Raw genomic sequence first — 25,630 nt, 5'->3', positions numbered from 1 at the left:
CCGTCCTCTGGGTCTTCTGAAGCCCTTGTAAGTCGGGGTGACTCTGAATAAGGGGAAGCCCCTTTACTCTTGCAGCAGGTGTAGTGAGTCCTCGGCGCCCAGTCCACACGGCTGTGCTGCCCTGGGGGGGACATCCAGGCAGGGAGAAGCTGCGCGCAGACTCAGGAGGTCGCCAGAGGACACCCCCTGGGGAAGGGAGCGAGGGTCCACTGCCTTCACGGCTGCGTCTCGGGGTCTCGGAATCTAGATGTGATGAGCCACAGGTGACCTGGCCACACGCCGCCTCACCTGCCTCCCGTGTGCTCTGTTACCTGCAGGGGAAGAGGGGCTAGGAGCACCGCCAGAGCTTTGTTACTCCCTTGGAAATAAAGTTAGGCAACTCCTTCTGAATAACCCAGAAGTAACCTCTGCGCAGAATATGCAAACAAGGGCATCATATTATCCTGACGTCTATGCTCACCTTCTCCCACGAGGGGAGACCAGGTTTGATTGGCGCCAGGCGGCATGCCCCCCCGTAACACGGGGCGTCCCCTGTCGGGGCACATGGGAGCAGCGGGCCATCCTCTGAAAGATTGGCCTCTGCGTCCAGGCCCAGCGGGCCCCTCATCGCCCTGGAAGGGGTGTCAGCTGTCAGGTGATAGCTCATCTCTCTGCAGACCCTGCGTGATCGCTGGGCCCTGGCAGAGAAAAAAAAAAGGAATAGCATTTCCTGCTTTAGTGGTGACTTTTATTGAGCCCTCCTCGGTTTGTTACTAAATCGTGATTGTGACCCATATTATGTCTGGTATAAAGAGTGAGTAAATTATGTACCTGCAGGTATCATGTTACATTCTGTGGTTTATGAACCTATAAGTCCCATAGAGAGAGTTATCCACAAGGCACCTTTGTGGTGGATTTTAAGTGTAGAAGACCAAATTGCTTTAAAATGTGGGAAGGCAGAGAGAGAGAGCTCACTTCTGGCTATGCTTCTGCGGCTCCATGAAACTCTGCACACACACGTGGCTGCCCCAGTAATGGTCATTTCAGACAGAAACTGGGCGTGACAAGCATGTCCCGTCCTGGCCAGGAGCCCTCTCTGTGGCCACCCTGCTCCATCCACATGCTGTCGCCTGGGGGCCGCAGCCCACACCGGCGTGGTGCGTGGCAACCCATTGAACATCTGCTGCTGCCTCTGTGGATCCAGACAGACCCCACGGTGGAGGCAGCATCCCCCAGCCAGCTGCACCCCACGGGAAGCAGAGACTCTCGTGCGGGAAAGAACCTGAAGCCCCGCTTGTCGGAGAGACATCCATTTCTCCACACAGAGCCAAGCCGGGGAAGATCGTGTCCGGAGGAGAGGCTCGTTTCTGGAAGTGCAAGTCCATGGGGAGAGCACGTCAGAAGGCAGCCGCCTGGTCGCAGGTGCTTCCCTCGGCTTCTCGGGGACTGTGGCGTCCCCACCTCTTCAGTAACGTTTGCTGACATCAGATAACCACGAGGATGTTATTTTTGAGAGAACAAATCGAAGATGCCAAATCTTGTGTCGTTACTTTTATTTCCCATGTTGGGTAAGGGGCCTCTTTAGCCTAATCCTGTTCAGGGAAGTGTTACCCGGCCCTCTGACCAAGGCCTTTCTTAATTCCTCTTAAATACATATGTTTTTCATCGCCATCACCAAGTGGCGTTCAGTAAGCACGTATTTTTGGTGAACGTGCAACATTCATCCATGCTGAGTCCACAGGACCTCACACATCGCCAAGTGTGTAAGGCACAGCTCAAACGTGTGAGCTCAGCCCAACAGGGCATCAAGTATCTGGACATTAGAAAACGTGTGAGTCACTGCGGAATTGTCCCCGTTTGCATCAGGTGTGGGCCGTTACCCTCGGCATCCAGCATAAGTTCATCGAGAAGCCCTGTATCGGATGCCTCGAGACCAGCAAGTTACATGGCAACCCGGCCTCAGCCTCCCGTCCGGAAGAGGGAACGCCGGCGTGAGAGGATTCCTGTCAGCGCTCAGGGACGTGCACAGGCAAGTCCGCGGACACAGTCCAAGGCCCCAGGCTCGGCTTTTTCAGGGGTTTCCAGCCACCAAAGAGCTGTTGAGATGCCTGACGCACTCTGGGATGGACGAAGGTCACTGCAGGCGCTTAGTGTGTCTCAATTCTGAACTGAAACAGCTCTTGAAAGCAAAAATAATACAAGAATGGATACTGTAAGCCACAGTAAGTGCAAAATGTCACAGTAGTGCTAACTACAAACCCAGCCTGTTCCTGGCTCTCCTGAGAGGGTGATGGTGAGAAGCTGAGCCGCCTGCATGTGGCCCTGCCCCTCCAGGAGGTGAGGGGGCAGAAACACGCCAGGGTGGGCGGCTCCCCAAGGCAGCACGCAGGACCTGCCTGCCCACTTCACAGGCTGCCTGATCGTAGGGCGTTGCTGCGTGCCCCCTTTAATGGGCTTAATTTTTTCCTCTTTGTATTTTCTTTACTGAATGGTATCATCTTAAATGACAGCTCCAACATTTGTCTGGGAGCAGAATTCCCATTTGCGTTTATGGAGATGAAGGTGGGGCGCATGCCACAGAGCTAAGGGTCGTGGACGCTGGTGTGGACTTCTGCACACTGCCCCACAGGCTGGCATCTGCTAGCCCACTGGGTCCTGCCGGTAGCCCTTAAGGCAAGTACCATTTTAGCCCCATTTCCAGAGGAAGAAACTGAGTCATGGAACAATCATGCCCCTTGCCTCAGGGCAGAGGCAGCGAACAGCAGGACAGGGGTTCCTCTCTCTAAGCCACCGCACAGTGTCGCCTCGGCCCCAATATGTTAGTGGAAAGAGGCCTGAAGCATTGAAAACTAAGAAAAATGCCCATGTGGCTTGCGTAGCCCCACAAAGGAAGCAACAGAGGTTCCAGGGGGACATAACACGGCTGTTGAGTGTGACATTGCCTGAGGTCTTCCCGCCTGCCACCGCGGTGCTGCCACACTTGACCACATTGGTATCACGCCAGGGGCACCTGGCAGATGGCTAGCCGCCGTCCCTTTCGACAGCAGCACCGTAACGCTGGGAGGCTGTCTGCCCTCCCACATTGCTGCAAAGAGCCATTGAAGTCTTGGATGCACCGGCAAGGGACAGGCAGCGGTATAGCCACTGGGGACCTGTGCAGAGGCAGCAGACGACCTGCCTGGGGGCCAGGACTCGCCGAGATAAGCAAATAACCTTCTGAGGAAGGAGCAGCTGGGGCCTACTGGGCCTCTCCGAGACAGCTTGATTTTGCTCCCAGATCACCCCCAGCTCTCTTAGTCATCCTTTGCTGTGTAACAAATCATCCCAAAACTCAGCAGCTGGAAGCGGCAGACATTTTTCACTCATAGTGTCTGGGGATTGGGACCCTGGCTTGATCTTGGTGGGCGGCCCTGGCCACTGTCCACGATGAGGCTTCCATGGAGGCACCGCCTCCAGGCTTTCTGGGAGGGAGAGTGAGCCAGGCCCTCCTGCGCTGGTCGGTCTCAGCGGGCCGCTGGCCAGAGGCATCCTTACTGTCACGTCGCTCTCTCCAAGGGCAGCTTGACTTCGCGGCTGGCCTGCCTCAGAGCGAGGAGGGCTTGTGCGCTGATGCTGGGTGCCACCTGCCCTCACTCCGCCACATTCTGTCCACGGAGCGAGCCACAGGCCCCCACGCACAGGCCGCTGCAGTGCAGGATGGGTGTGTCCAGCGCCAGTCGGTCACTTGCTGCAGGCTGGACTCAAAGTATTTTTTATTTCCCCATTTCCAAACTTACTGTGACATAGTTATAGTCTTTTTTAAAGTGTACTTTAACACTTACCACGAAGAGTTCCATGCCAGTCTGCTCCCAGGACCAGGCCTGCTCCAAAGCAGCAGCTTGAACCCAGCCATTCCAGCAGCTCACGGGGTCAGGCCCCTGAAGACTTGCTGCCACTCCACCTCACGGGCATGCACCTCCACAGAGACAGGCACCTGTGGGGCTGGCTCCACCACAGTGGAGTCAGCCAGGGGGCGGCAGCACAGGACAGCGGGCACATGGCACCTGGCAGATGTTTCCAGAATGGCTGGGTTGCACTTCCCTGGTGGATGTGTTGTTGTAGTCGTTTAACAAAAATCAATTTTTAGAGCCATAGGTAGGTAGACTGATCAGAAGAATAAAAGCCACTCATCTCTTCCAAAGACAGTAATTATTCAGGTAATAGCAACTACTATTACAGGTGGCTTGGGGGGACCTAGTGGGGGCTGGAGGACCTAATGGGGAGCCTGGGGGACCTAACGGGGGGCCCAGGGGATCTAGTGGGGATCAAGAGAGCCCGACTCCCACGCAGGCTCACACAGTCTGGGCCTCAGATCCAGTTCTCCCCATCACCCGGCATGTGTGTGCTGCAGGTCTGCGTGTGTGCATGTATTCATTGAGGTTCCAGCATTGGCCAGCTTGGGGTACTCTGCCTCACATGGCTTTGTTTTTCTCATCTGTAAGGCTGGGAATAACAAAGCACAAATCGCCGGGTTTCCATGAGGGCTCCATGAGATGATACCTGGAGAGGCAGCCAGCAGCGTCCCTGTCTCTGCGTCATGCTCAGTAAACGTGCTCTCCTTTCTCCACACATGCAAAAGTATGTGCATGTATGTGAGATGGTGTGTAAGATGCTATATGAACATGTATTAGGTGCATGTGTATGTGTGTGAGAGGATCGTGTACATGCATGTTGATGGCATGTGTCTATGATGTTCACGTGTGTGAGAGGATTGCATGAGATGGTGTGCATGGGTGGGGCAGTGTTTGCATGTGTGTGGATGGCATGTGTACCAGTGCAAAGATGTGTGTGCACGTATGTGAGAGGATGGCAGACATGCAGCGGGGCCAGCGTTCAGGCTGGAAGGGAAAGCCTGCTGGCTGCAGCCAGCGCGGGGCTGTGCACTTGGTGGCTGAGGCAGGGCCAGTGCGGCTTGTGGCGGGCGGGAGTGGCCGAGGGGCTGGACCCTGGGAGCGGGCAGCAGGACTGTGCAAGCCACGCTCGGCACAGGCGGGCAGGGAGTGAGGTCGGGCCAGGGCACGGCCTGAAAGCAGCCGTGGGAGCTGACCGCAGGAGGCGGAGGATAAGAAGCCTGGAGCCTCACCCCAAAGATGGCCTTCAGGCCAGAGAGGCTGTTGCCATGGGAACCAGGAATCCGATGGAGAAAAGTGAAGGCTTCTGTCCTACCTCCTGAGGCCACCGCATTGGGGCTTGCTGCGTTTTGGGCGCTGCTCTTGTGAAATGACCTTTCAAAAGCTGCTCTTAATGGTGGGAAGCGATCTTTTTTGAAAGGTTTATTTTAAAAAATACTCTGAGCTATTTGGTCATGAGGACAGTGAAATGGGTGTGATCAGGCTAAGTGATAGAGCTTTGGGGAAATCAGAAGTAAACATTCATTAGAAGATACAAGACTAGATTTCTAGTTTTGTCTGGGTGGTATCTCCAGATAATTCTAAATGGGGATTTTAGACATGATGCAGCAAGGCTGAAGTGTCCGAATTGAAAGATATTGGGATATATATAGATGAAGTAGGCTTATAAGAATTGTCAAAGCCCCAGTATGTCATGGCGCTCTACATATGCTGATTCCGTACTAGACCTGCTAAAATGCCAGTGCCCGTCAGGCCGCATCTACAGAGAAGAGCCGATGGTTTTTCATTCATTTGGCTATTTGGCAGCTCTGGGCGGACCCGTACGGCCTTCTGAAGTGCCGCTACTCACTTCTCCAGGGAACGAGAGCCTCCCCTGAGCCTCTGGAATTGCTCCATGTCGTGTTGTGGAGCACCTAGCTGCTTCCAGAATTTTTGTCCCCGTTAGATCTTAATGCACGCACACGTTTGCAGTATACAAACAGAAAGTATCGGTTTTTGACGATGGCTGTTGAGAAGACTCCAGGTGCCCAGCCAGTTCCTTCACTCAGCTGGAGCCTACTTTCACACATTAATGCTCTCATGGGCACTCTTCGTAAAAGCGTGTGTAAACAGCACAAAGCCGATGATATGATTGTGAAATAAACATTTACTTGTATTGTTGTTCTACTTTTAATTCCAAAGCAATTTAAGGAAAAAACTGTTTCCAAACAATTATAATGGACCTATAGCATGCAACTGAGAGAATCCAGGAAAGAGTTTTTAACCACAAGTGGAGATAAGTCCCCAGTTTCCTTCCAACCGAAGAGAATGGCATAATTCAGCCATTTCCACAAAAGTTAGATTCTTGTTCACGTGGTAATTAGTCTTTCTTATAGTCATTCTAAGGTATTTTAGCTCAATTTTGTAAAGAATAAAATCTAGTCATGAACATACAGTATCTATATATACTATACTGAACAGTAACTATGAAAGATGTATTTTTATAGCATTATTTTGTAAAGAATAAAAGATCTTCACAAAGAGGTAAATTGAAAGTAATACACCTCCCAGACTTCAGAATCTAGAGAATAAAACCCAGATAAACCTGTAGGGAGACTGTTCTGTTTGTATCTGTCCCTATGAAGAGCAATTTTTCAGAATCCTGCATTTAATGGGCAAACTAAGAAGATTTGAGGCTCTTGTCCTTACAGGAATTGTAACTTCAAAGTTTGAAAGAGGAAATCTAAAAAGCCCTATGTATTTATTAGCCAATACTTCAAGCATAAATTTTTGCTGAAATATATTTTTTTGTTTTTAATAAAATGGCTTCATGTGATCATGTTAAGCCATTGGAGGAGTATCAAATCTATTTCATAATAGAGTTCCTATTTATGGATGTCAAAACTTCTAGGTCAATCCAAATGTGAGTCAACATAAGGCCTAATAATAAAAGCTGAGTTATATTGGTCATTATTTTTCAAAACCAGGAAAAAAATGACTTGCATTTTTCTGTTTACAGTAAATAATTCATGTTTTTTTAAAATAAAGTAAAATATTTGAATCAATAATTTCACTATTTCTCAATTCCTTTTTATTCTAAAGTGAGGGCAATGATTTTATAGCAATATCTCAGAGTAGATATAGTAAGAAATGCAGCAAAACCTATCCCAGAGCATCTCCCCAGTTCAGGAATTCGTCTGTCCTGTGGGATAAAGTTCCCCTCCAGTATGCGGGACTGGGTGGTGAGGGATCTGAAACGTACTCCCTCCCTTGTTGCAAGGGGCTTGTTTGTCTTCAGGGTGAATAAGGACTTGTCATTGTGTCTAATGCTCTTCCACATACTGTCCTTGAAAAAAAAAAAGCTATTTATTGACAATTAGTGAATTTCAGTTTCAGTTTACAGGCATCTGTATTAACCTATACAAGGATATTTTTTAAATTATCTCAGGCCCAATTACTGTTTCACTAGGAAGTTGACCGTTTAAAACATCTTGCTTTCAAATCCATTCATTGATATCATAAAATGCTATCTTCTTTAACATTTTATATGTATAGAAATACCATATACACATACCTACACTATTCAAAAGGATATAATTTACTTTTTATAATTTAAAATCATTTTTAAATGGATTTACGAATCAAATATATTTAAAATATAATTTGTGTACCATTATTATAAATTATTGTTTTATTTTTAAAACTAAATACGTTTAGAGCTTCTGAAATCAAGCAAGTATCCCAAAAGATGTTTTTATCATTTTATTCCTACCATATCATTTAAAATTCCCAAAGTAGGTGTTGTTTTGCTTTATAATAATCATGCTTCTCATGACAGTTTTTTCTGTTTTGTTTAAAAATACATTTTCTTTTGTAATTTAGTACATTGGAAATTTATCCTCATCACTTAAATATGTGATCTATCACAGCTTGGTGCTCCCTAAGTTCAAAATGAGCTGCTTATCACAGAACATTAGGTTTCACACATAACAAATGTGACTGCACTTTAAAAGAAGTATTAACAGGATCAACAAATCATTTTAAACGATATTATTTAGATATTTTGTAGGTCTTGGGGAATTTTACATACACTGTATTTTTTTATTCAGCAGCCAGACATCCTAACTTCTAAATGAATAACATATTCATTTATCCCATATAAATGATTTCAGTCAACATGCCTCTCAAAAACATTTTGCATCATGTTTAAAAGTTTTCTCCGAAAATGTCATTGAAATTTATTATTAAATGAGGCCCTCACAGTGAAAATAAAAATTCTAACAAAATCACTCATTCTTCAAGATATTAGCTGAATGTGGTCTTATATTTTTGTCAAGACAATTTTATAAAGTATTTTCAAAAATTAAAGGATAGATATATTGTTCCTGCCCTGGAAATAAGAAAGGATTTTAAACTAAAGGAAAACAGAATGAAACCCTGGAGGATTAAGTTACCAGTTTCTAAAACAGTAGACTGAAGAGATCAGCAACTAAAATACAAACACGTTCTTTAAATAAATTCCCCGGGCAAAATCGCCTGATCTTTAAACTCCAGGACGTCAGCACTGATGTGGGGAAGGAGAAGGAGGTGCTTTAATAAGAGAAATCACCAGCCCCACTATTGCAACAAGGGAGCAGTGGGGAAATACTTTTCTGTTTATGAATACCTGCATTAGGAGATGAAGTCCATCAAACTATTTTTTAAATGATCCAATCAAAAAGTGTTACCATCTTCCCACCTACCCTTCCTGAAAGCCATAGAAAGACAGGTAGGTCATTAAACTCTGATTAAATCAGGAATGTGGTGATTTGATGTCAGAAATGAAACTCTTTGGGACAACTGAAAAACTATAAAATAAATCTGGTTATCTATTTACTTACTTATTTGTCACCTCATGTCATGTTTGTACAGAAAGCGAAACAGTTGTCTCTGAGCTGCACCTGCTCAGGCCTGCCCTGTGCTCCAGTTCTCCGGGGTCGCCGACCTTCGGCCGCCCCAGGACCCTGGAGGATCCTCCCCGCGCTGTGGCACCACCAGGGTGGCCGCGCGGGTCTGGACCACCTGGGGGACTGAGGGCCCGGACCCGCGCTGGGCTGGGCTGGGCTGCCAGCCGGCCACCCAACTTGCGCCGCCCGGCCGCCATCTGAGCAGGGCGCTCACACCTGATGGTGGCTTCTGGCGATCCCGGCGAGAAGACGCGAGGGCGCGCACCGGGCGGGCAGCGTGGACAGCGGCCCCGACGTCGTGTCTCCGGGACTGGCCGGCCCCGCGCGGGCTCCCGGAGCCTATCGGCGCGGCGCCGCGGGTTGGGCGCTTGCGCCGATTCCCTACCCGCACCAGTGAACCGGGCCGGGCGGCCCCTGAGCCGGCGCGCAGGTGCCCGGCTGCTGCCCGCGACCCCGGGGGCTCCTGGCGCGGCTGCAGCGGCCGCCCGCCGCGCCCCGAGCCACGCGGGGTGGTGAAGACGAGCCGCCGCGCATCCCCGAGGTCCCTTGGCCCTGTGACCGCGGCCCGGCAGTGGGGGCCGGGCATCGCTGCCCCTACCGCCGAGCGCAGGGCCTGGGCGCGTCCCCCCGCGCCCCGCCCCACACCCGGCGCGGCGTCCGCGGGCCTCTCGCCGGCCCCGGCACCCCGCAGGCCGGCCCTGCAGCCCTCGGGGGGACTCCCCTTCGCCCCCGGGGCTCTGATACCCCCACCCGGTGCCGGGGACGCGGGAACCCGCCCCGCCCTCCGCGCGCGCGCGCACACACACACACACACTCCCGCGCTCTCGCAGAGGCGCGCGCCCAGGCCGTTGCTATGGAGAGGCCGGTTGCCAGCGAGGCTGAGGGCGGCAGGTCCCCTCCTCCAGGCCTCCCTTCCCCCTGGCCCTCTCCGCGCCGTCCACCCCAGTCGCCCTCAGGGCCTCCCGGGGCCCCTCCAGCCACCTCCGCGCCCCCTGCCAGCCCCCCCCCTCTCTCCCCTCCCAGGACCTGGCCAGGTTTGCCCAGGCCGCTGGCAGCCGGGTGGGCCCGGACCCGAGAAGGGTCGCGGGGAGGGATGGGACCCCCGCCGCTCGGGCCCTGGGAGCAGCGCGGGGCGTGGGTTCCGGGAGGATGCGGGGGCCGGGGCCGCTCGGGAAGGCGCAGCCGGCAGGGCTGGAGGGGAGGGCCCGGCCCCGCGCCCGACCGCATCTGCAGGCCCTGCCCCGGCGCGGGGGCACGAGCACCCTGGTGATCTCCCGCGCTCGCGGCCTCCCGGGGCACAGGCGCGGGCCCACCGCGGCGGCTAAGCCCGAGGGAGGCGGAGGCTCCCCCTCGGCCTCCACCGGAGCTCGTCTCCCCTCGAGCTTCTTAAAGCGGGGCGGTGTCGGGCTCCTCGCGCCCCGACAGCTTGGGCCGCTCAGGCCTCCCCTGCGCCCTGGAGCTCCAGGAAGGGCCCGAGGCCCGGCCCTGCACACGCCGGATAAAAGAATTCAGCCTAGGCCCGCGGTCAGAGGGGGCGTCCTCTGGGCCCTCACAGGCAGGGCCAGCCCTGCTCAGGCACCCGACGCACGTCGCGGAGGACCCCTTCCCCTGGGCCGGCCCCGGCCCCGGCAGAGGCTCGCTGCGGCAGCGCGGGGGTGGCGGAGGGGAGGGAAGCGGGGCAGGCTCCGCCTGGCCAGGCCGGCGGGGCGGGTGGGGGGCGACTCGGCTCGCCGCGGAGGGGCCGGAGGGGCCGCCCTGCCCCGCGCCGGCCGCCGCCTCCAGCCGTCCCGCGCGCAGGAACAATGGGGAGGCGGCGGGAGAGGGGGGCCGGGAGGGGGGCGCCGGGGTTTCCAGAAAAGGAGAGACTAAAGAGCCCTCCGCAGACTGTCATCTGCATGTGACGAGCTCTCTCCCCCTCGCCTTCCTTTCTTCCCCTTGTTCCTGCAGCTGTGGGCCTCCAAGAGCGTATTGTACACACAGATGTTGGGTTTCAGCTCCTGGCTGCCCTGCGGGGGCGCGGCGCACCGGGGGCGCCACAACCTGTGGCTGCCATGGGGGTCCAGGGCTTGTGGAGAGAGAGTGTGAGGAACAGGGCCCGGGGGACGCGAGGCGGCGAGGAGGCCGCGGGGGGCCGACCGCAGGACCCAGCCCGCCTGGCGGTTCCCAGGCCACTGCTTGGCCTGGAGGGCCACCTGCCTGGCTCTAGCCCTGGGCACGCCGGGGCGTCGGGGGGCTCGGGCGACTGGAGGCGCGGCCCTGTGACCCCACTCCTCTCCGCAAGCCCGCGGGGCGGTGGTCCACGCCAGGCCTTCGACCTGGGGAGGAGAGGACCCAGCTCAGTCGGGCGTTAGGGGTGGGCTGCCTGCAGGGCGCCTGGTCCAAAGGGTGGCAACGTCCTCACTAACTCCCGCGTCGGGCACGGCGTTTTGGACGGGCCTTCGAGACCTAAGCACCCGAGCAGGCTCCTTTAAGTGTGGGGTACTCGCCGATTTGCCCTGCGACAATGGCTTGCTTCGATTTCGGAAGGGAGCAACCCCCCTGCCCCCCCCCCCACTGCAAAAGTGGAGAAACTAACTAGAAAGAAGGATTTGTGCATTTTTCTCTTGCAAAGTTCCGACGCCCCCACCCCTCCTACAGCAGAGGTCAGAGTAGGGCCTCGCGGGTGACGCTTCCTGCCGAGTCCCCTCTCCCCCGAGCGCTGCCCTGAACTTGCCAGTGTGAAGTTGGACTGAACGATGAAAGGCAGAGAGGCTGAAAGAAAGAAAAGGCGAAGGCCCGGGCGCCGACGCGTGACTGACAAAGCCGATGTCCATTCATAGTCCCGGGCGGGAGAGGGTGTACCGGGAGCCGCGGCCCCTTAGCCAATTGCTGTCAGCAACATGTGGGGGGGGGGCATCGCTATAGCAACCGGTGGCTGGGCCGCGAGCCGCGCCGCCGCCGGCCGGGTGCGCGCCGGGCCGGATATAAGGCGGGGCGCGGCGGCCGCGCTGGATGGAGCTGCGCGCGCGGCCGGTGGCCCTGCGGGGGCCGTCCCGCGCTCGGCCCCACGCCCGTCCTCGCCGTGCCCCGGCCCCGAGCGCCTCGGCCCGAGGCCAGGCCGGGCGGAGCGCACAGAGCCCGGCCGGGCGGCCGCGCAGAGCTGCTAGCGGCCGCGGACTCGAAGCTGGTGCCGCCGCCGCCGGAGCCGCGGCTCCCGGCACCTTTGTCTCTGCCGGCCGCCCGAGAAGTTTGTGGTCAGAAGCAGGATGGCCCCGCTCGTCTGTGGCTTCGGCGCGAGGAAACGGCTGTCCGCGGTGATGGCGCCGCCTCTCCCCGAGGCCGCTCGGCCCGGCTTACTGTCGGAGGGCTCCCCCTCCTCGCGCTCGGGGCCGGACGCAGACTCGCTGCAGGTAACCAGGGGCGCCGGGCCAGGGCGCGGGCACTGGTGGGGCGGTCGGAGAAGCGGGAAGGTCTGGGGTGGGGTGGGAGGGAGCAGGAGGGACCTCCGGAGTCCCGCCAGGCGCGGAGGTGGCGGGGCGCGGACCCGGAGCCGGGAAGGGCGGAGGGGGCGCCCGGAGCGCTCGGAGGGGCTGCCTGGGCGACCTCTCACTCGCAGCAGGACGCCTGTCAAAAGCTCTGGTTGGCAGGAGCCGTCTGCGCCTGTCATGCCCCAAGTGGGTCTGGGCTGGATTCCCAGGGTGACCCGGTTGATGGCAAAAGACTGAGACGGTTGGCAGCTGCGCCCCCCACCCCCAGCGTCCCGCGGAGATCGCCCGACTAGGCTGGGGACCTCTCCCGAGCCTGCCGCGGCTGTAGACCCGGAAGGGGGAGTGGGCAGGGGGCCTGTAGATGCGGAGGGGTGTGGGAGAGGAAAGAGGAAGGACGGGGATGTGCAGCCGGGGAGGAGCGGAGCCAGCGCGGGGACATTTTCCTCCGAACCCGTTTTGGGGCGCTCTTGCCCCTCCTCCCTCGAGTCGCGAGTGCGCTGCGGTGCCGTCGGGATGTCCCAGTCAGAGAACCCTGGATGGGCACGCGGGGAGGGGCGTGCGGGGGCAGGTGGGGCGGTGCGTGGGAATGGAGGATCCTCGGAACCCCCGGCCGGTTGGAGCGGCTCCCCTCCCCCACGCGGAACCTGCGCTCACGCGCCCCCCGCCCGGACGGGAGGCGGCCGCGTGCTCGCCGGAGGGAAACTTCTGACGCGGAGCTGCTTGAAGGAGGGACTTCGCTTCCTGCCTTCCTCGCTGTCTGCGTGGTTCTGAACTGTGGCCTCCTGCGAGATTTTGGAGGCCTCGCTTGAGGCAGTCGGGCGGACCCCAAAGTTGGGGGTTAGACGCCCCGCGGCTCCGGCTGCACACCCTTTCTGACACCAGTGCACTGAGCTCGCCGCGCTCCGCGCTGGACGGCGGGAGGGTCTGTGCCACCGCAGTGCCCACTGCACCCCCATACGCCCACCTAGCGGGCGGCCGGGAGCCCCGCCGCGCAGGTCCCGATGCGCGGGCCGCAGGCGGACCAACTGCCCCCGCCGGAGCGGCCTGCCCCGTCGCCTTGCACGTCCTCACCCTCCAGGTTCCAGGCACCGCGCTCAGTCCGCGGACAGTGGTCCCTGCTGTACCCGGAGGCCTCCCCCCTGGGGTCACGGGCGCAGTGTGTCCAAGTTGTGTTCGCCTTGTCACCCTCCCCTAAATTTAGACGCGAGCAAAGGTGCGGGGAGGTGAGAATTTGTGTGCAGGAGGGAGACAGAAGGACTTGCCCCCACACAGCCGAACGCACCCCACCTGGCTCCCGGGGAGGGGTGGCGGCGGTGGGGCAGGGCCGCGGTGGCGGGCGGCGGGCCTGTGTGGCTCCGCGCGGGGGGACACGATTGGTCGCTGGGGACGTCGATCGGTGCCTGGAGGCCAGCGCGCTTTGTGGCAGGGGAGGCTGCGCCGCGCATGGTCCCCGAGGGGAAGGGGCCTTTTGCGCAGGGACCCCTCGGTGCTGCGAACGCCCCTTTGTGCCCGGGCCGAGGGTCTGATCTTCCCGACCTCTGCGGGGATCTTCTAAGTAAGTGGGGCGGGACGCTCCCGGGACGTGTGCTCCCGGGACGCTCGGAGGAGGAGCGCCTCCGCGGGGTCCTGGCCAGGCCGCTCTTCAGGATGGGGCCTCTTAGACTCCGCGACGGAGGAGAAGCAAGCACCCCAATCCTGAGGAAAGCTGGGCTCTTGGGGGGAAGAACTTGCGGGCCCCGGCGTCATCCAGGGAATGCCTGACCGCGGGGCGCGTGTGCGCGTGGTAGCAGGCCGCGGGGACCGGAGGTGCAGCCAAAAAACGCGGGTCAGGAGCCGGCGCAGCAAGTTTATTGGCCGAGTTCGAGTTTGGATGCAATAAAAATGCCGGCAGTTAATCTGCAAGATGGCTGGGGGCAGGCTTTCTCCTGGGGGGCCGATCCATTTCGGTGTGTTCTCAGCTGGTCGCCCTCTATTCTCCACGAGACAATTTGCTGTTTATCAAGCTCTACTAAAAATTAGTTCACACGAGGGTAGTTTTTCTCCCTTTAAACATAAATATCGTAAATCTTCCGTGATACCTTAAAAGGGTATTTCCCCAGAAGTGATGTTCTTAAAGACGGCAAATAAACAATTTACTATCTTTTGTATGTTTACTTTTATGCCTACGCCTGAAAAAACATCAACAAATACCCTACTTTAAAACAGAGTATCCCCGCTTCTTTACATTACAGTTTATAGTTAAGAATAATTACATCTTGGAGATTATTTTCTTTTGACCATATAGGCTTTTTTTTTTTTTGGCTACTTGAATGGCAGATTTGCAAGTACAATTTCATCTGCACAGAGGAACAATAGCTTTCAGTTGCACAAAGGATTTCTCCCACCCTGAATTCAGACCGCAATGCCTCTTGCTCTGATAATAGCTTCTGAAAAGATTTTGTAATGCAGAGAATTAATACATGATTATTTCCGCCTGACTTCTCTCATTTATTAGAATTCTGTGGCGAATTCCAAATTAAAAATAGTTCAGTTAACAGCTTTAAAAAATACTTTTAAAATATTTTAAGACCACTCCCCTCATATTTTTAAGCTTGGTCATTCCCATGGCCTGAAAACTAATAAAATTTATTATCAGCTTTAAAGTGACACTATATTTTAGTAAATTCGGCATGAAATTTCCAAATAATTCTAAGATGATTCATCTGGGAAACCAAAGACAGACTTAGTATAGTGACTCTTCAGCGTCTCTAAAATTGATTTCTAAATTTTACAGAGAGAAAGGTCTTTACAATTATAGTAAAGTAAACGTGCAGAGGAACATCAAACTCCTCAGAAATAAATGAAAAAGTCTGTGATATTACAGTTCAATATTCATGAAAATGAATGCCTGTACCCATGTTTTTGGGTACAAGTGTATTTTAAACTTGAAGTCAGTGACTTAGATAATGAATTATTCTCGTTCCCTGGTCACATTGCACAGCCTTGAAAAAATAGTAAATTTTACTTCCTGTCAACAATTACTTGTTACTGTGAAGTTTCAAATTTGCATGGCTGCCTTGGTTCTAATAATCAAGTTTGGGCATAGAATGTTCTCTTTTCTTTTGAGCTCACCACATGAGCAGCTAGGGAAAAAATGTTTTGAAGATATTTTGCCATAAATGGCTCAGAAGATAATGTAAGAGAAGCCACATGCACCTTCACTTATAAGCAAGATCAAATAGTTTAAATAGGTCAGGACAATGTCTGTGGCTTCTAATTTCTAAGAGCAGTTTCACAAACTGTCTCTGTGGTCACACATTTACTTCAAATCACAGCTTTTGCAATACTTTATATTCTAAATTCAAGGAGTTGCAGGTGGAGATGATTGGGTGGCAGAAATATGCAATATTGTACTTCAATTTATTCTCAAGACACAACTAACCTGATATAAAGTTCACTTATTACTGATTATTTTTAAGACCATGCTTTTCCTGCATCTGAAAACAGAATTAATAGCTTGTACGTGGGTCTCCTACATCCTGAGGCACATGGAAGCCCCCGGCCCTTGGTGTGACCATGTTTCTCAGGATTGCTTCTTTCTCTCCCCTCCCCTGATCCAAACTTTCAGGGAAGCAAGCTGCCACTGTACAGAAGGAGGTGTTCCATTTTTAAAAGACGACTGACTGTAAATGTCAAAGTCATAAATATTTAAACACTATTTTCTTTCAATTTCAAGTCAAGACTGACAAGATGCCTCTAATTAGTCATGAGCTCTTGGCAGGGCCCAGCCACAGGACAAGATTTCAGGAAAGCACCTGTAGTTGGACCCTGGGGAGCAGGGCGCCAGGAAGGGAGGGTGCTGAGGCCCGCCCAAGTCACACCTGGGGCAGGACTGTGCCTCAAACTCACTGTTAAGCAGAAGCCGACTTGTTTCTTCCTCTTAAAGCTCCTGCTTAGCAGGGGTTTGAAGTTTTGTTTTGTTTTAACTCCACAAAAAGAAAGGAAATAAAATAATCATAAAGTTTTTAAAACTCAATCACTATGCCAAGAAAGGAGTTCACTCTCTAATTTAAAAAAGGAAAAAATAATTTATGTAAATTTTTATTTCCTCGGAGATTCTTGAGACCTGACTTGCAGCCAACAGTTTCCCTCCCTGCCCAACCCTCCCCTGCTCACTAGACAGGATGTTGAGACCATTGGGGGGACCCAGGGAATAGTGGCTTTTCAGTGCTGGCGAGCCCGCTGTACGGAGGGGTTCCCAGCCCGGCCCTAGGATCCTGCGACCTCAACCTCAGACTGGCCGGACTCCGCGGGTCCTTCTGCCCAACCACCGCCTCCCCTCGGGGTCAGACCCCTCTTCTCTCTCGCCCAGGTGCGGTCCAGGCCCGGCTGCGACCACCTGCCCGCTGTCCACAGCCTCACCGGCCCCCTCCCCTGGCTGCAGGAAAGGGGCTCTTGCTCCCACCTAGCCTGGGTACCATTGTCACCCCTTCCCTGCTGGACAGAGGGGAGCTGGGGGAGCCCACAGAAAATGAGACTCCATGCCCTGGGGTCCCGTCCTCTTTCCCGCCTGCTCCCCCCATCCTCCGGGAGCTCCCGGGACCCAGCAGGGGCTGGGCAGTCAGGAGGAGGGGCCCGAGCTGTTTGGGTAATCACTCTCCTTGACAGTTTTCTTTGACCTTTGAGTAAATTCTAAGCGTGCAGCGCGAGGGGCAGCCTGGCAGGCCCCATTCTGCCCCCGACGCAGGCCGGGCGCATCGCGGGTCACAGGGACCGTCGGTTTCCGACGACAAGGGCCCAGCCTCGGTAGTAAGAGTGCTGCGCCCAGACCCGGGCCGGGTTAACGGTATGGGCTCCTCGGTGAGGCCCCTGCGAATCCATGGCCCCTCGCCTGGAACCGAGCGACAGCCGGGCTGCGGTTGCCCCTGACACGGCGAGCCCCCGATGGGGCCGGCTCCGGGCCTCGGTCCCCGGCGCGCGGGCGACCGTCTGCCAAGCGCGCAGATGCGTGCGGGCCGCGGCCTGAGGCCCTGCGCGTCCCCTCGGGGCCGGCTGGTCACCGCGCGCGTGTGCGCCTCGCGTCGCGGGGAGGAAGGTTCCGGAAGCCCCGGGAGCAGTGGGCCTCGTGCAGGCGCGAGGTCCTCCCGCCGCCTGGGCCGGACCCCCAGCCCGGGCGCTCGACCGAGATCGGAGCGCGGAGTCTGCCAGGCGCCCTCGGCAGAGTGGGGGGCGCGCAGTGACCAGGAGAGGGGCAGCGGGACGCCTCCCCGGCCTGCCGCGCTGCGGCCTTTGTTGTCGTCCCCGCTCCGTCTGCCGAAAAGAGGCGGTCCGGCCGGGGCGGCGCGGGGACGCACGCCGAGCTCCTGGAAGGACCCCCAGGAGGTGCCTATTCGGGCCTCTCTCGGGGAGCAGAGGGGCAGCTGGGGGGCCGGCCCCAACCTCGGAGCGCGAGCCGGGCGCGGCGGAGGTGGCCCTGGACGGAGCGTCCCGAGCCGGGTCAGGGCCGCGCCCTCGCCGCCCCGCGCACCGAGCGGCCCGACGGGCTCGCCGCACAGAGCGCCTCGCGCGAGCCGCGTGGCCGGGCCGGGGAGGTGGCGTTCCCTCCCGCCCCGCCTGGTCGCGCGGCGCCCGGTTGGGTCCCCCCCGTTTAGTTACGCAGTTTTGGCTGTCGCCCCGCGCGGGAGGAGAACGTGGGTGGCGAGCGTCGGAGCGCCTTCCGCCTTTGGGGGTGGGTCAGCGGCGCCCCCCGTCACTCCTTGACGGTCGCGGCGGTGGGGGCGGGAGACGGGAGTGGGGGGGCCGGGAGGGGGGTCTCGCGCCGCTCACTCCGAGCTGGGGCGCCCCGCCCGGACCCCCGGACCCCCGCCCCCCCCTCCTCCGCGCGCCTCCGAGCCGCGCACCCAGGCAAGAAATCCGGCGTCTTTTCTCATTTAACCCGCGTTTCCATTAACTCAGTCCCGGCACCAGCTAATCCGCGGCACCCAAGGCAAAAGGAGGCTAATTAATGACCAGCTTTTCCAGTCAAGACCGGCGATAATTGCTTCGGTGGCCTTTATGATCACAAGGTAAAAACGGCCCGGCCTGACGTCGGAGGCCCTGTGTACGCTCGGGACGGGAGGAAATGGAGGGTTTGGAGGCTGAATGCGGAGCAGAGAACCGCTAATCGAGGAGAGAGAATGAATAGGCCGGCCGGGCATTCATGGGGAAAAATCCATTTTGTTACCACGCGAAATTAGGTGGTGGAGAGGAGTTTGCTAATTGTTCTCATCTTGCAGCAACCGGGCCTGGGTGGGGGGCGCGTTTCCGTCCGTTTCCCGGGTAGTTGCGGGGGGCGCCGTCCTGGCAGCACCGCCCGCGTCCACCGTGCTCCCGGGAGCTTCTAATTGTTGCTAATACGCCTCATAAAGAAGCTAATGAGGGCGGGCACCGTGCACCTCCCGCACGAGGGGACCAGGGACAAGCAGCAGGAGCGCTTTCTCGCCCCCACCCCCATGAAGCGTCGAGAACCTGGCGGGCCTCGGCTCCCCTACCTCGCACTGCGGAGCAGGGGACCCCGGGCGGGCCCGCGCCCAGGCCCCGCGGCTCCTGTGAAGCAGGCGCACCCGAGGGCGCCCGTGCGCGCAGCTCTGCGATGCCGGCCCCTGCGCCGGGCCCCTCCTCCTCCTCCGCACAGGCCTGGGCGCCCCTCCGCGCCCCTGCGCCGGGCACACGTGTGTGTGTGATGCGCTCTGGCTGCATCGCTGCGTTTCCCTCAGACCCACTGGCAAGAAGGGATGAACCCTTTATTTCTCGTCCGGTAGGAAATGAGCTGCCAAATACTCTACATTGTTGAGTTTGAAAAACAGCCGCCATTGAGAAAGAAAAAGCGGTGTCTTCAACTTTGCTCTTGGAAACCCTGCAGTCTGTAGGGCGCCATTCAGAGTGACCTCTCATCTTCTGGGGTGCCGTTCTGTGGCCCTCCTGCTGTGTTGAGCTTTACATTTTAAGTTGCGTTTGAAAAGGGTGGTTTTTAAGAGCTCATGATTTGTTAGTTACTAACCTTTCCCCCCTCTTCTGTTCTGCAGAAAAGCAAACTCAAGCTTTCGCCTCATCAGGCCGAGCAAGAGGACTCCACCAAGTTCATCGTGCTCACCCTGATCTCCGTCATCGCCATCGTGGGGGTCCTCCTGGCCTCCGGGGTCGCCTACTGCCTGCGCCACACCTCTCAGTCCAGAATGAAGGAGAAGCTCTCAGGACTTCGGGGCGGCCTAGGCCCAGATCCCACCGCCGCCTACCAGGTAAAGAGACATTTTTTCTTGATTCCACTCATCAGTTGAACAGAGAGATTAAACTCGTGTCTGGCCCCTCCCTCATTCCCAACAGTTTGAAACGTCTTAACATTCCCGTAGACGCCTTGCAGCCAGTCTCCCTGCTCTATATTAACCTCAGGCTGTTCTTGGACTGTCTCATGCCAGCTGTGAAAGGGATTGCTAATCAGAAATGTGGACAAAGTACAATACATGCATGATATATTATCTGTTATCTTTCTTAGTCTGGCCACTATTCATGAACAATGCCAGAGTTGCAAGATAAATGGGTTGTGTAGATGTTTGAAGATGCCTCTTAAAGCATTGACTTCCTCAGGGTTTTATATGGGAAGATCCTCTGACCTGATCCATTGCCACCCTCTGCTATTATTGGGATAAAGTGAAATATAATGCTGACAAATGGGAAGTAAACTGAGGGTGCCTCCATGGGAACAATGGAAGCAGCTGGAATACAGAAATATTCCAGACACACCTGAAACAAATCAGAAGCCAAGGATAACATGAGGAAGGCGGGTTCAGACCAAACTGGACATAAAAAAATTTCACAGAGTTTTTGGCAGTTCTGTGGCAGGCGCTTCATATTTAACAATGTCTTATAGTGAGAATATGCCTTTAGCTTTAAAGCAGTGCAATCCAGAATATATATAAGTCAGGGCATTTGATTTCTTTTAACCCAAAATCTCATTTAACTCCAAGTGTATTTTCCCATTTGGGAAGGTAAAATAACTTCCTAACCTAATTGTTTGAAAAGTTCAATCAACATACATTTGTAGAAGATTTTCTCCTGCTGGACTAGATTTTCTCTAGTCACATGATTAAAATGTGTAGAATGTCTCCTAAATAATACATTTCACGATCATGTGTAAGTTAAATGTTATTCTATCAACAGTTATATGGAGGGGGGTGGGGCTCTCAAACTCCTAGAATCCACCCCAGCCCCAGGGGGAACTGTTCTGCCAAGTGCCCTCCCCAGCTGTCTGAGCTGGTTTTTAATGCTCTGTGGGCTGTCCTGACCCTGTTGCACAAGGAGCAGGGATGAATTTATAAAATCACTATGCTCAAAAGAGACAGGAGATAGCACTCCACCCCCCACCCCCCCATTTCAGAATCCTTGGTACTGTCACTGAATGTAAAAAACCTCTACTTTTCTGGAGGAGGTCATGAGCCTGGTCAGTACAATCTTTTCTTATAAAGAAATGGCAACTTCAGATGTGTGGAAGATGGCATTTCAATCGCAGCCCACAGCTTTGCTTCAAAGCAAAAGAAAAATCACGTTTGAAGAAGAAGCCTTGAAAAAAATGTCACATAAACTAGTAAGAATTTATCCGGAAACTCTATTGAGCAAGGCCGTCAATGTAGGATACTGGGTCTTCTGGGCCAAATCTGTGCCAGCACATAAATAAACTATCACATCAGTTCTGTTCCATGTGCAAGAGACAGAAGATCATACAGGGTAGGTTTTTAGAAAGCATGGCACCCTTTGATACACTTTGAAATTCAAATATAAAATATTGATAGAATGGAAAGGTCGGACTTGAGAAAAGGACCAATTTTAACAAAAATGCAGGTTGAAAATGCATACTTAGAACTGAGTCTGTGATAATTAACAGAAAAAAATCTTCCCAGTGACAGCTCTAATTAATAGTATCTGTAATTAAAATCATGCCCTTCCAGCAGGAAAATTGTTTGAATTTCTCGGAGTGACCTTTTTGCTGTTCCTCCTGGGGGCATGGTGGTTAAGTTGATATTGATTTTATAATGAGCTCTGGTTTGTTTAATAAGAACCTGTAATCCAGACAATAAATGAAATGTGTGCTTTTCTTCAATCCAGATTAATAAAAAAGGGGGGAAAAGCTAGAGAAAAACTTTTCCTTTAGATAAATGATCTAGGAAAATTTGGAATTGAAATTATTATAAGGATTTTCTGGTGGGCATAGTGTTGAACTCACTACAAAACACCCTTTAGGGAACTATTTTCATTAAATGTGGAGGTTTGCCTCCATCAGAGAGGACTGCTCACTGGCAAGGAAATGCCGGGGCTGGACTGTTGCGTTGTTCCAGTTTTACTTTCAGTGGAGCGGCACCCAGCACCTGGGGATGGGGATTTCCTGATTGTCAGCTCCAAATTTAGCTGAGTCATGTATTTAGGACCCCTAACACCTTAGTCACAAACAGTGGGTACTTAGATTTGTAAATGAAGCAGGTATTAATTCATTAATGTGCCCATACCTCATTTGGGTTTTCTCTAGCAGCCACTGAGACACCCTCCCCAGCTTCAAGTTTAAAAATCTGTCTGAAAAGGTTTATTTAAGTATTGCAAACATAAAACGATTAATCTCAGGAGAGGTTGCTTCAATGCTTTATTTTTAAATCCTTGAGACTTCAGCATTTTGCTAATACTACTCTACAAACAAGGTGATGTGGGTGGAATTTGTTCTAATTCTCATCATTGGGTTGCAAGGAAAACTGAACCATGTGAGATTATGCTTTATTTCATGGAAACACTCAATTTATTTGTATAAAGTTTCTGAAAGAGGAATAGATGATTGTGAGTTAGGTTGGAAGTAAGGGATGTAGGAATGGGAGAATGGGAGTTGGCAATGAAATGTTGCCTTAATGCCAGAATAGGAAGTTCCCCTTAAAAGGAGAGAACTAGGTGTTCTTAGCAGGGGAGTTGGAGCACAGGCCTTCTGACGGATGGAGTGGGGAGGAGAGGAGCTCAGAGCTGGTGTCTGGAGGAGGCACCTCTGGAGTAGGAGTCCTTCTTCCCAGAAACTCGAGAAGGAATGTCCATGTGTCCCAGTTAAACAGCACAGTGGTACTGTCATTATAAGGAACGTTCAGCAGGAAGGCCCCTGGCGCTGTTCAACCTCCACAAGGCATGGTCTGTGTGAGCCCTTAGAACATGCACCTCATGATGGGGTCCCCTGAAGTCCCAGGCAGTCTGTGTGGCACCCCCTGTACTTGCAGTTCATGGTTTGGGGCTTTGGGTGGAATGTTCCTGAATCATCAGTAGACTTTTCTTAAAGCTGTTTCAAAATACTGAGTATTTTTGCATTATTAGATTCTAATGCAAACATGTTTACACATTTTTTCTTTTCTTCCTTATAGTAGAACTATTTGATAGAGTCAGCATCTTAAACCCTTCTTAGTTTACTTACACACGTGTATATGTGTGATATGTTGTTTGTTTTACCTATTGGAGAATTGAATCTTTCTTGGTAGACTCTTTAACATTTAACAAGATGTCAGTCTCACCAGATAATCTGTGGAAGTTTAACTTGCTCAAACTTGAAAAAATTGGGTATATTAACTTTTAGAACAAATGAAGACCATTTTTAAAGGTCATTTGTTAAAATGGAATACTGCCACCAAACTTTTCCCCAGTTTTAGTAAATGTTATTTTTCTTCTAAATGTCTAAAACAGTGTGTTTGGATTAAAGGTGCTCTTCCTTATCTCGACAGGCCAGTTTCTTCACTTTTTCCCCCCAAATCAGCATGTCGTGTCATATACACGTATGAATATATGTGGGTTTATTTAAGCATATATGTACACACACATGCTTACTAAGAGTCATGTACACAGGCACCAAAGAATTGTGGCATGTGGCATACGGGTATATATTGCACATTTTTTTCACATAGATGTCCTATTTCTGTGGAAGGCGATTGGGTAAAACTGCAGAAATAAGTCGTTAGATGATTAGAGGGCATCCCTCCCTTTCGTCTCTGAGTCTCTTTGAATGTTGCATGCATTTCTTTGAGGCTTTGATCATCCTGGGGCAGCAAGCTTAGTCTTCTGCCAACCCACCCTCCCTTCCCCACATGAGGACAGAGTCTCCAGCAGAATTTTCAGCAGGTCTCCTTTTGATGGTTTATTTCACAATACCCAACAGGCTTCCTTGTTACTTGGAGGCCTTTGGCATCAGACTCAGAGAAGCATGCATTTGGGTGATGGGACTGCTGGGGAACAGCCACATGGCACCCATCTCATGAACAGCAATGATCAGTGTGCTGACGTGGTGATGGCTGCTGTTTGGGCACTCTCCCTGGGCCCAGGCCGATGAACCCGTGAGCCGAGGTGCCCTGGCCTCTCACCTCTGTGCAGGGAAAGCCAGGCTCCCAAAGGGGGGGGCGTGTCCCCACACTGGCTGGTTCCCCTGGGCTCTGAACTAAAGCATCCTTCGTTTTGTAGCTGAGCTTAATCCTCTGTAAGTGGTGTAATCACTAGTCCTAGAAATGTTTTCCAATTTAGGTGCAAGATGGTGAGTTTCTTGAGGTTTGCCTGACCCACTGCAAGTTTCTAAAATAGCCTAAATGCACCTAAAACAGTCAGCTGTGTAGCTTAGAATGCCTTTCCTTTGCTTTAGACTTAAATTTTCAGGTCAAAATATCTTTTCTTGCAAATTTCCAACAAGCAAAATCTATCCTGCTTATGGGAGGATGCCCTGAAATATTGTTGAAGAACATTTCTTTCTGTTATAACCTGGTCAAGCCTGAGTATGGGAATCTTTCTAATTTTGTCTTTGCTGAAGCAGCTGGTATTGCCAAGGGCTATAGGTAGAATGCTCTGGAAACTTTCCAAGTAGGTGATTTCATCTGCTCAAGCAGAAGCCAGGCACCTGAGGTTGAGGCCTTGTCATGGCATGACTCTGATCCCAGAAGCAAGCCTGGGCTTACTAAGTACGTCTGTGTCGCTGTCTGATGGCTGCCCGATGGCATGCCTCTCTAGGTAGTCAAGTGATAACCTAAGGACAACTTGCAAACTTTTGCCATGATGAGAGCACAGGAACCCTCTCATCCCAAACATTTTGAGAACCTGTGTTTGCAAGTACGTTCTGCTTCTCATGATCAGTGTCAGGACCGATGAGCTTGGTTTTGCAAACTCAGATGGACCCTCCAGGCAGCTCTCCACGGTGAGTCTGAAGGTGTGACTTTTCTGAAAGGTGTGAATTTGTAGTGTGTTTTTCTCTTAACTCTTAAATCTTCAAACATGCAGTTTCCAAAAGCAGGGGCTACACTCTGCAGTTTCTGTGCAACATGTTTCCTCAAAAATAGCTCCTGAGATTTGGAAATAGATTTTCTGAGGAGGCTGAAGTCTGGAAAGATTGCCAGAGATGTATCTAAACATGAAAATAAAACATGCTGCCTTCTTAACATAGCAAGCCACTTCCCTTGATCAGACAGTAGTTATTAGATCAGACTTAATTAAAAGTAACAGACCACTCAGTGAGACATCGGGAAAGTAAGAGAGTGGAGTGTGTGCATTCCAAGGCTCAGTTGTGTGACTCTGTTGCGGCGTTTGGCAGCCTGTTAAGATCCCACTTTTCCTTGAGTAACTGTTGCCTAGAGAAAAACAAGGGGTTCCCTCGGGCAGCGCGGCTCCCCACCTGGGCTCCCCACCTGGCCGGGGTCTGAGTCCCTCTGCACTGGCCAAGGGGGAACGAGTCTCAGCGGCTCCTCCAGGTACCAGGCCAGGGGCCGTGCTGTACTCAGTACGGGAATGTTCTGGTCGGCCTTGCAGTGTCGCTGTCTGAATCAGGGCACGCTTCCACCTCAGGGGAGCCACAGGAGCTCGCTGGGGACACCCTGCACAAGCTGGAACGTTCCCTGCCACCCGGCCCTTGGCTGCCCAGCACCCTCCCCGCAGGCCATTTGCCTGAAAGCATGCCCTGCCGCCTCGTCCACTCTTCTGTGCCGCTGAGGCACTTGGCATGTGGAGGAAATAAGTGTCAGATGAGCGGTGACTGGCCCCGGGCCCCATGGCTGGTGGTGGCAGAGCTGAACAAGGACACTTGGTGGCACCTAGGTCACCAAGCTCTGCCCTCTGCCCTTTGAGCTGGTCAGGCCGGGCCCATGCTCTCCAGGCCAGGACAGACCTGCCTGACCCCCACCCTCCTCCTTCGTGGTGTGAGACCCTGTGGGAGGTTCAGGAGAAGTTGATGTCATTTCTCTGCTCTGTTTGGTTTCTTGTAGATGAGGAGTTTGCCATAAAAACCTGTGAACAATAGTCAGCAATGCAAGTCCACAGGTAGCCAAGAGGCAGCTGGCATGAGGGGAACCAGACTCTGCAGGTGCACAGC

The 25,630-nt window shown here is 53.5% G+C and overlaps 1 protein-coding gene across 3 annotated transcripts in view; it reads left to right on the top strand.

Annotated features, from left to right (window-relative positions):
* PTPRN2 (protein tyrosine phosphatase receptor type N2) overlaps positions 1–25,630 on the top strand; it is a 723,823-nt gene that overhangs the window by 606,467 nt on the left and 91,726 nt on the right. For all 3 annotated transcript variants that reach the window (XM_036899584.2, XM_036899583.2, XM_036899582.2), the window contains one exon: positions 19,305–19,517. In XM_036899584.2, the coding sequence (XP_036755479.2) occupies positions 19,305–19,517 (213 nt within the window). The remainder of the gene's footprint in view (positions 1–19,304; positions 19,518–25,630) is intronic.

The sequence above is a fragment of the Manis pentadactyla genome, chromosome 7 (genome assembly GCF_030020395.1).
Source record: "Manis pentadactyla isolate mManPen7 chromosome 7, mManPen7.hap1, whole genome shotgun sequence".
NCBI classification, from domain to species: Eukaryota; Metazoa; Chordata; class Mammalia; order Pholidota; family Manidae; genus Manis; species Manis pentadactyla.
This window is presented reverse-complemented; position numbering and strand designations above follow the sequence as displayed.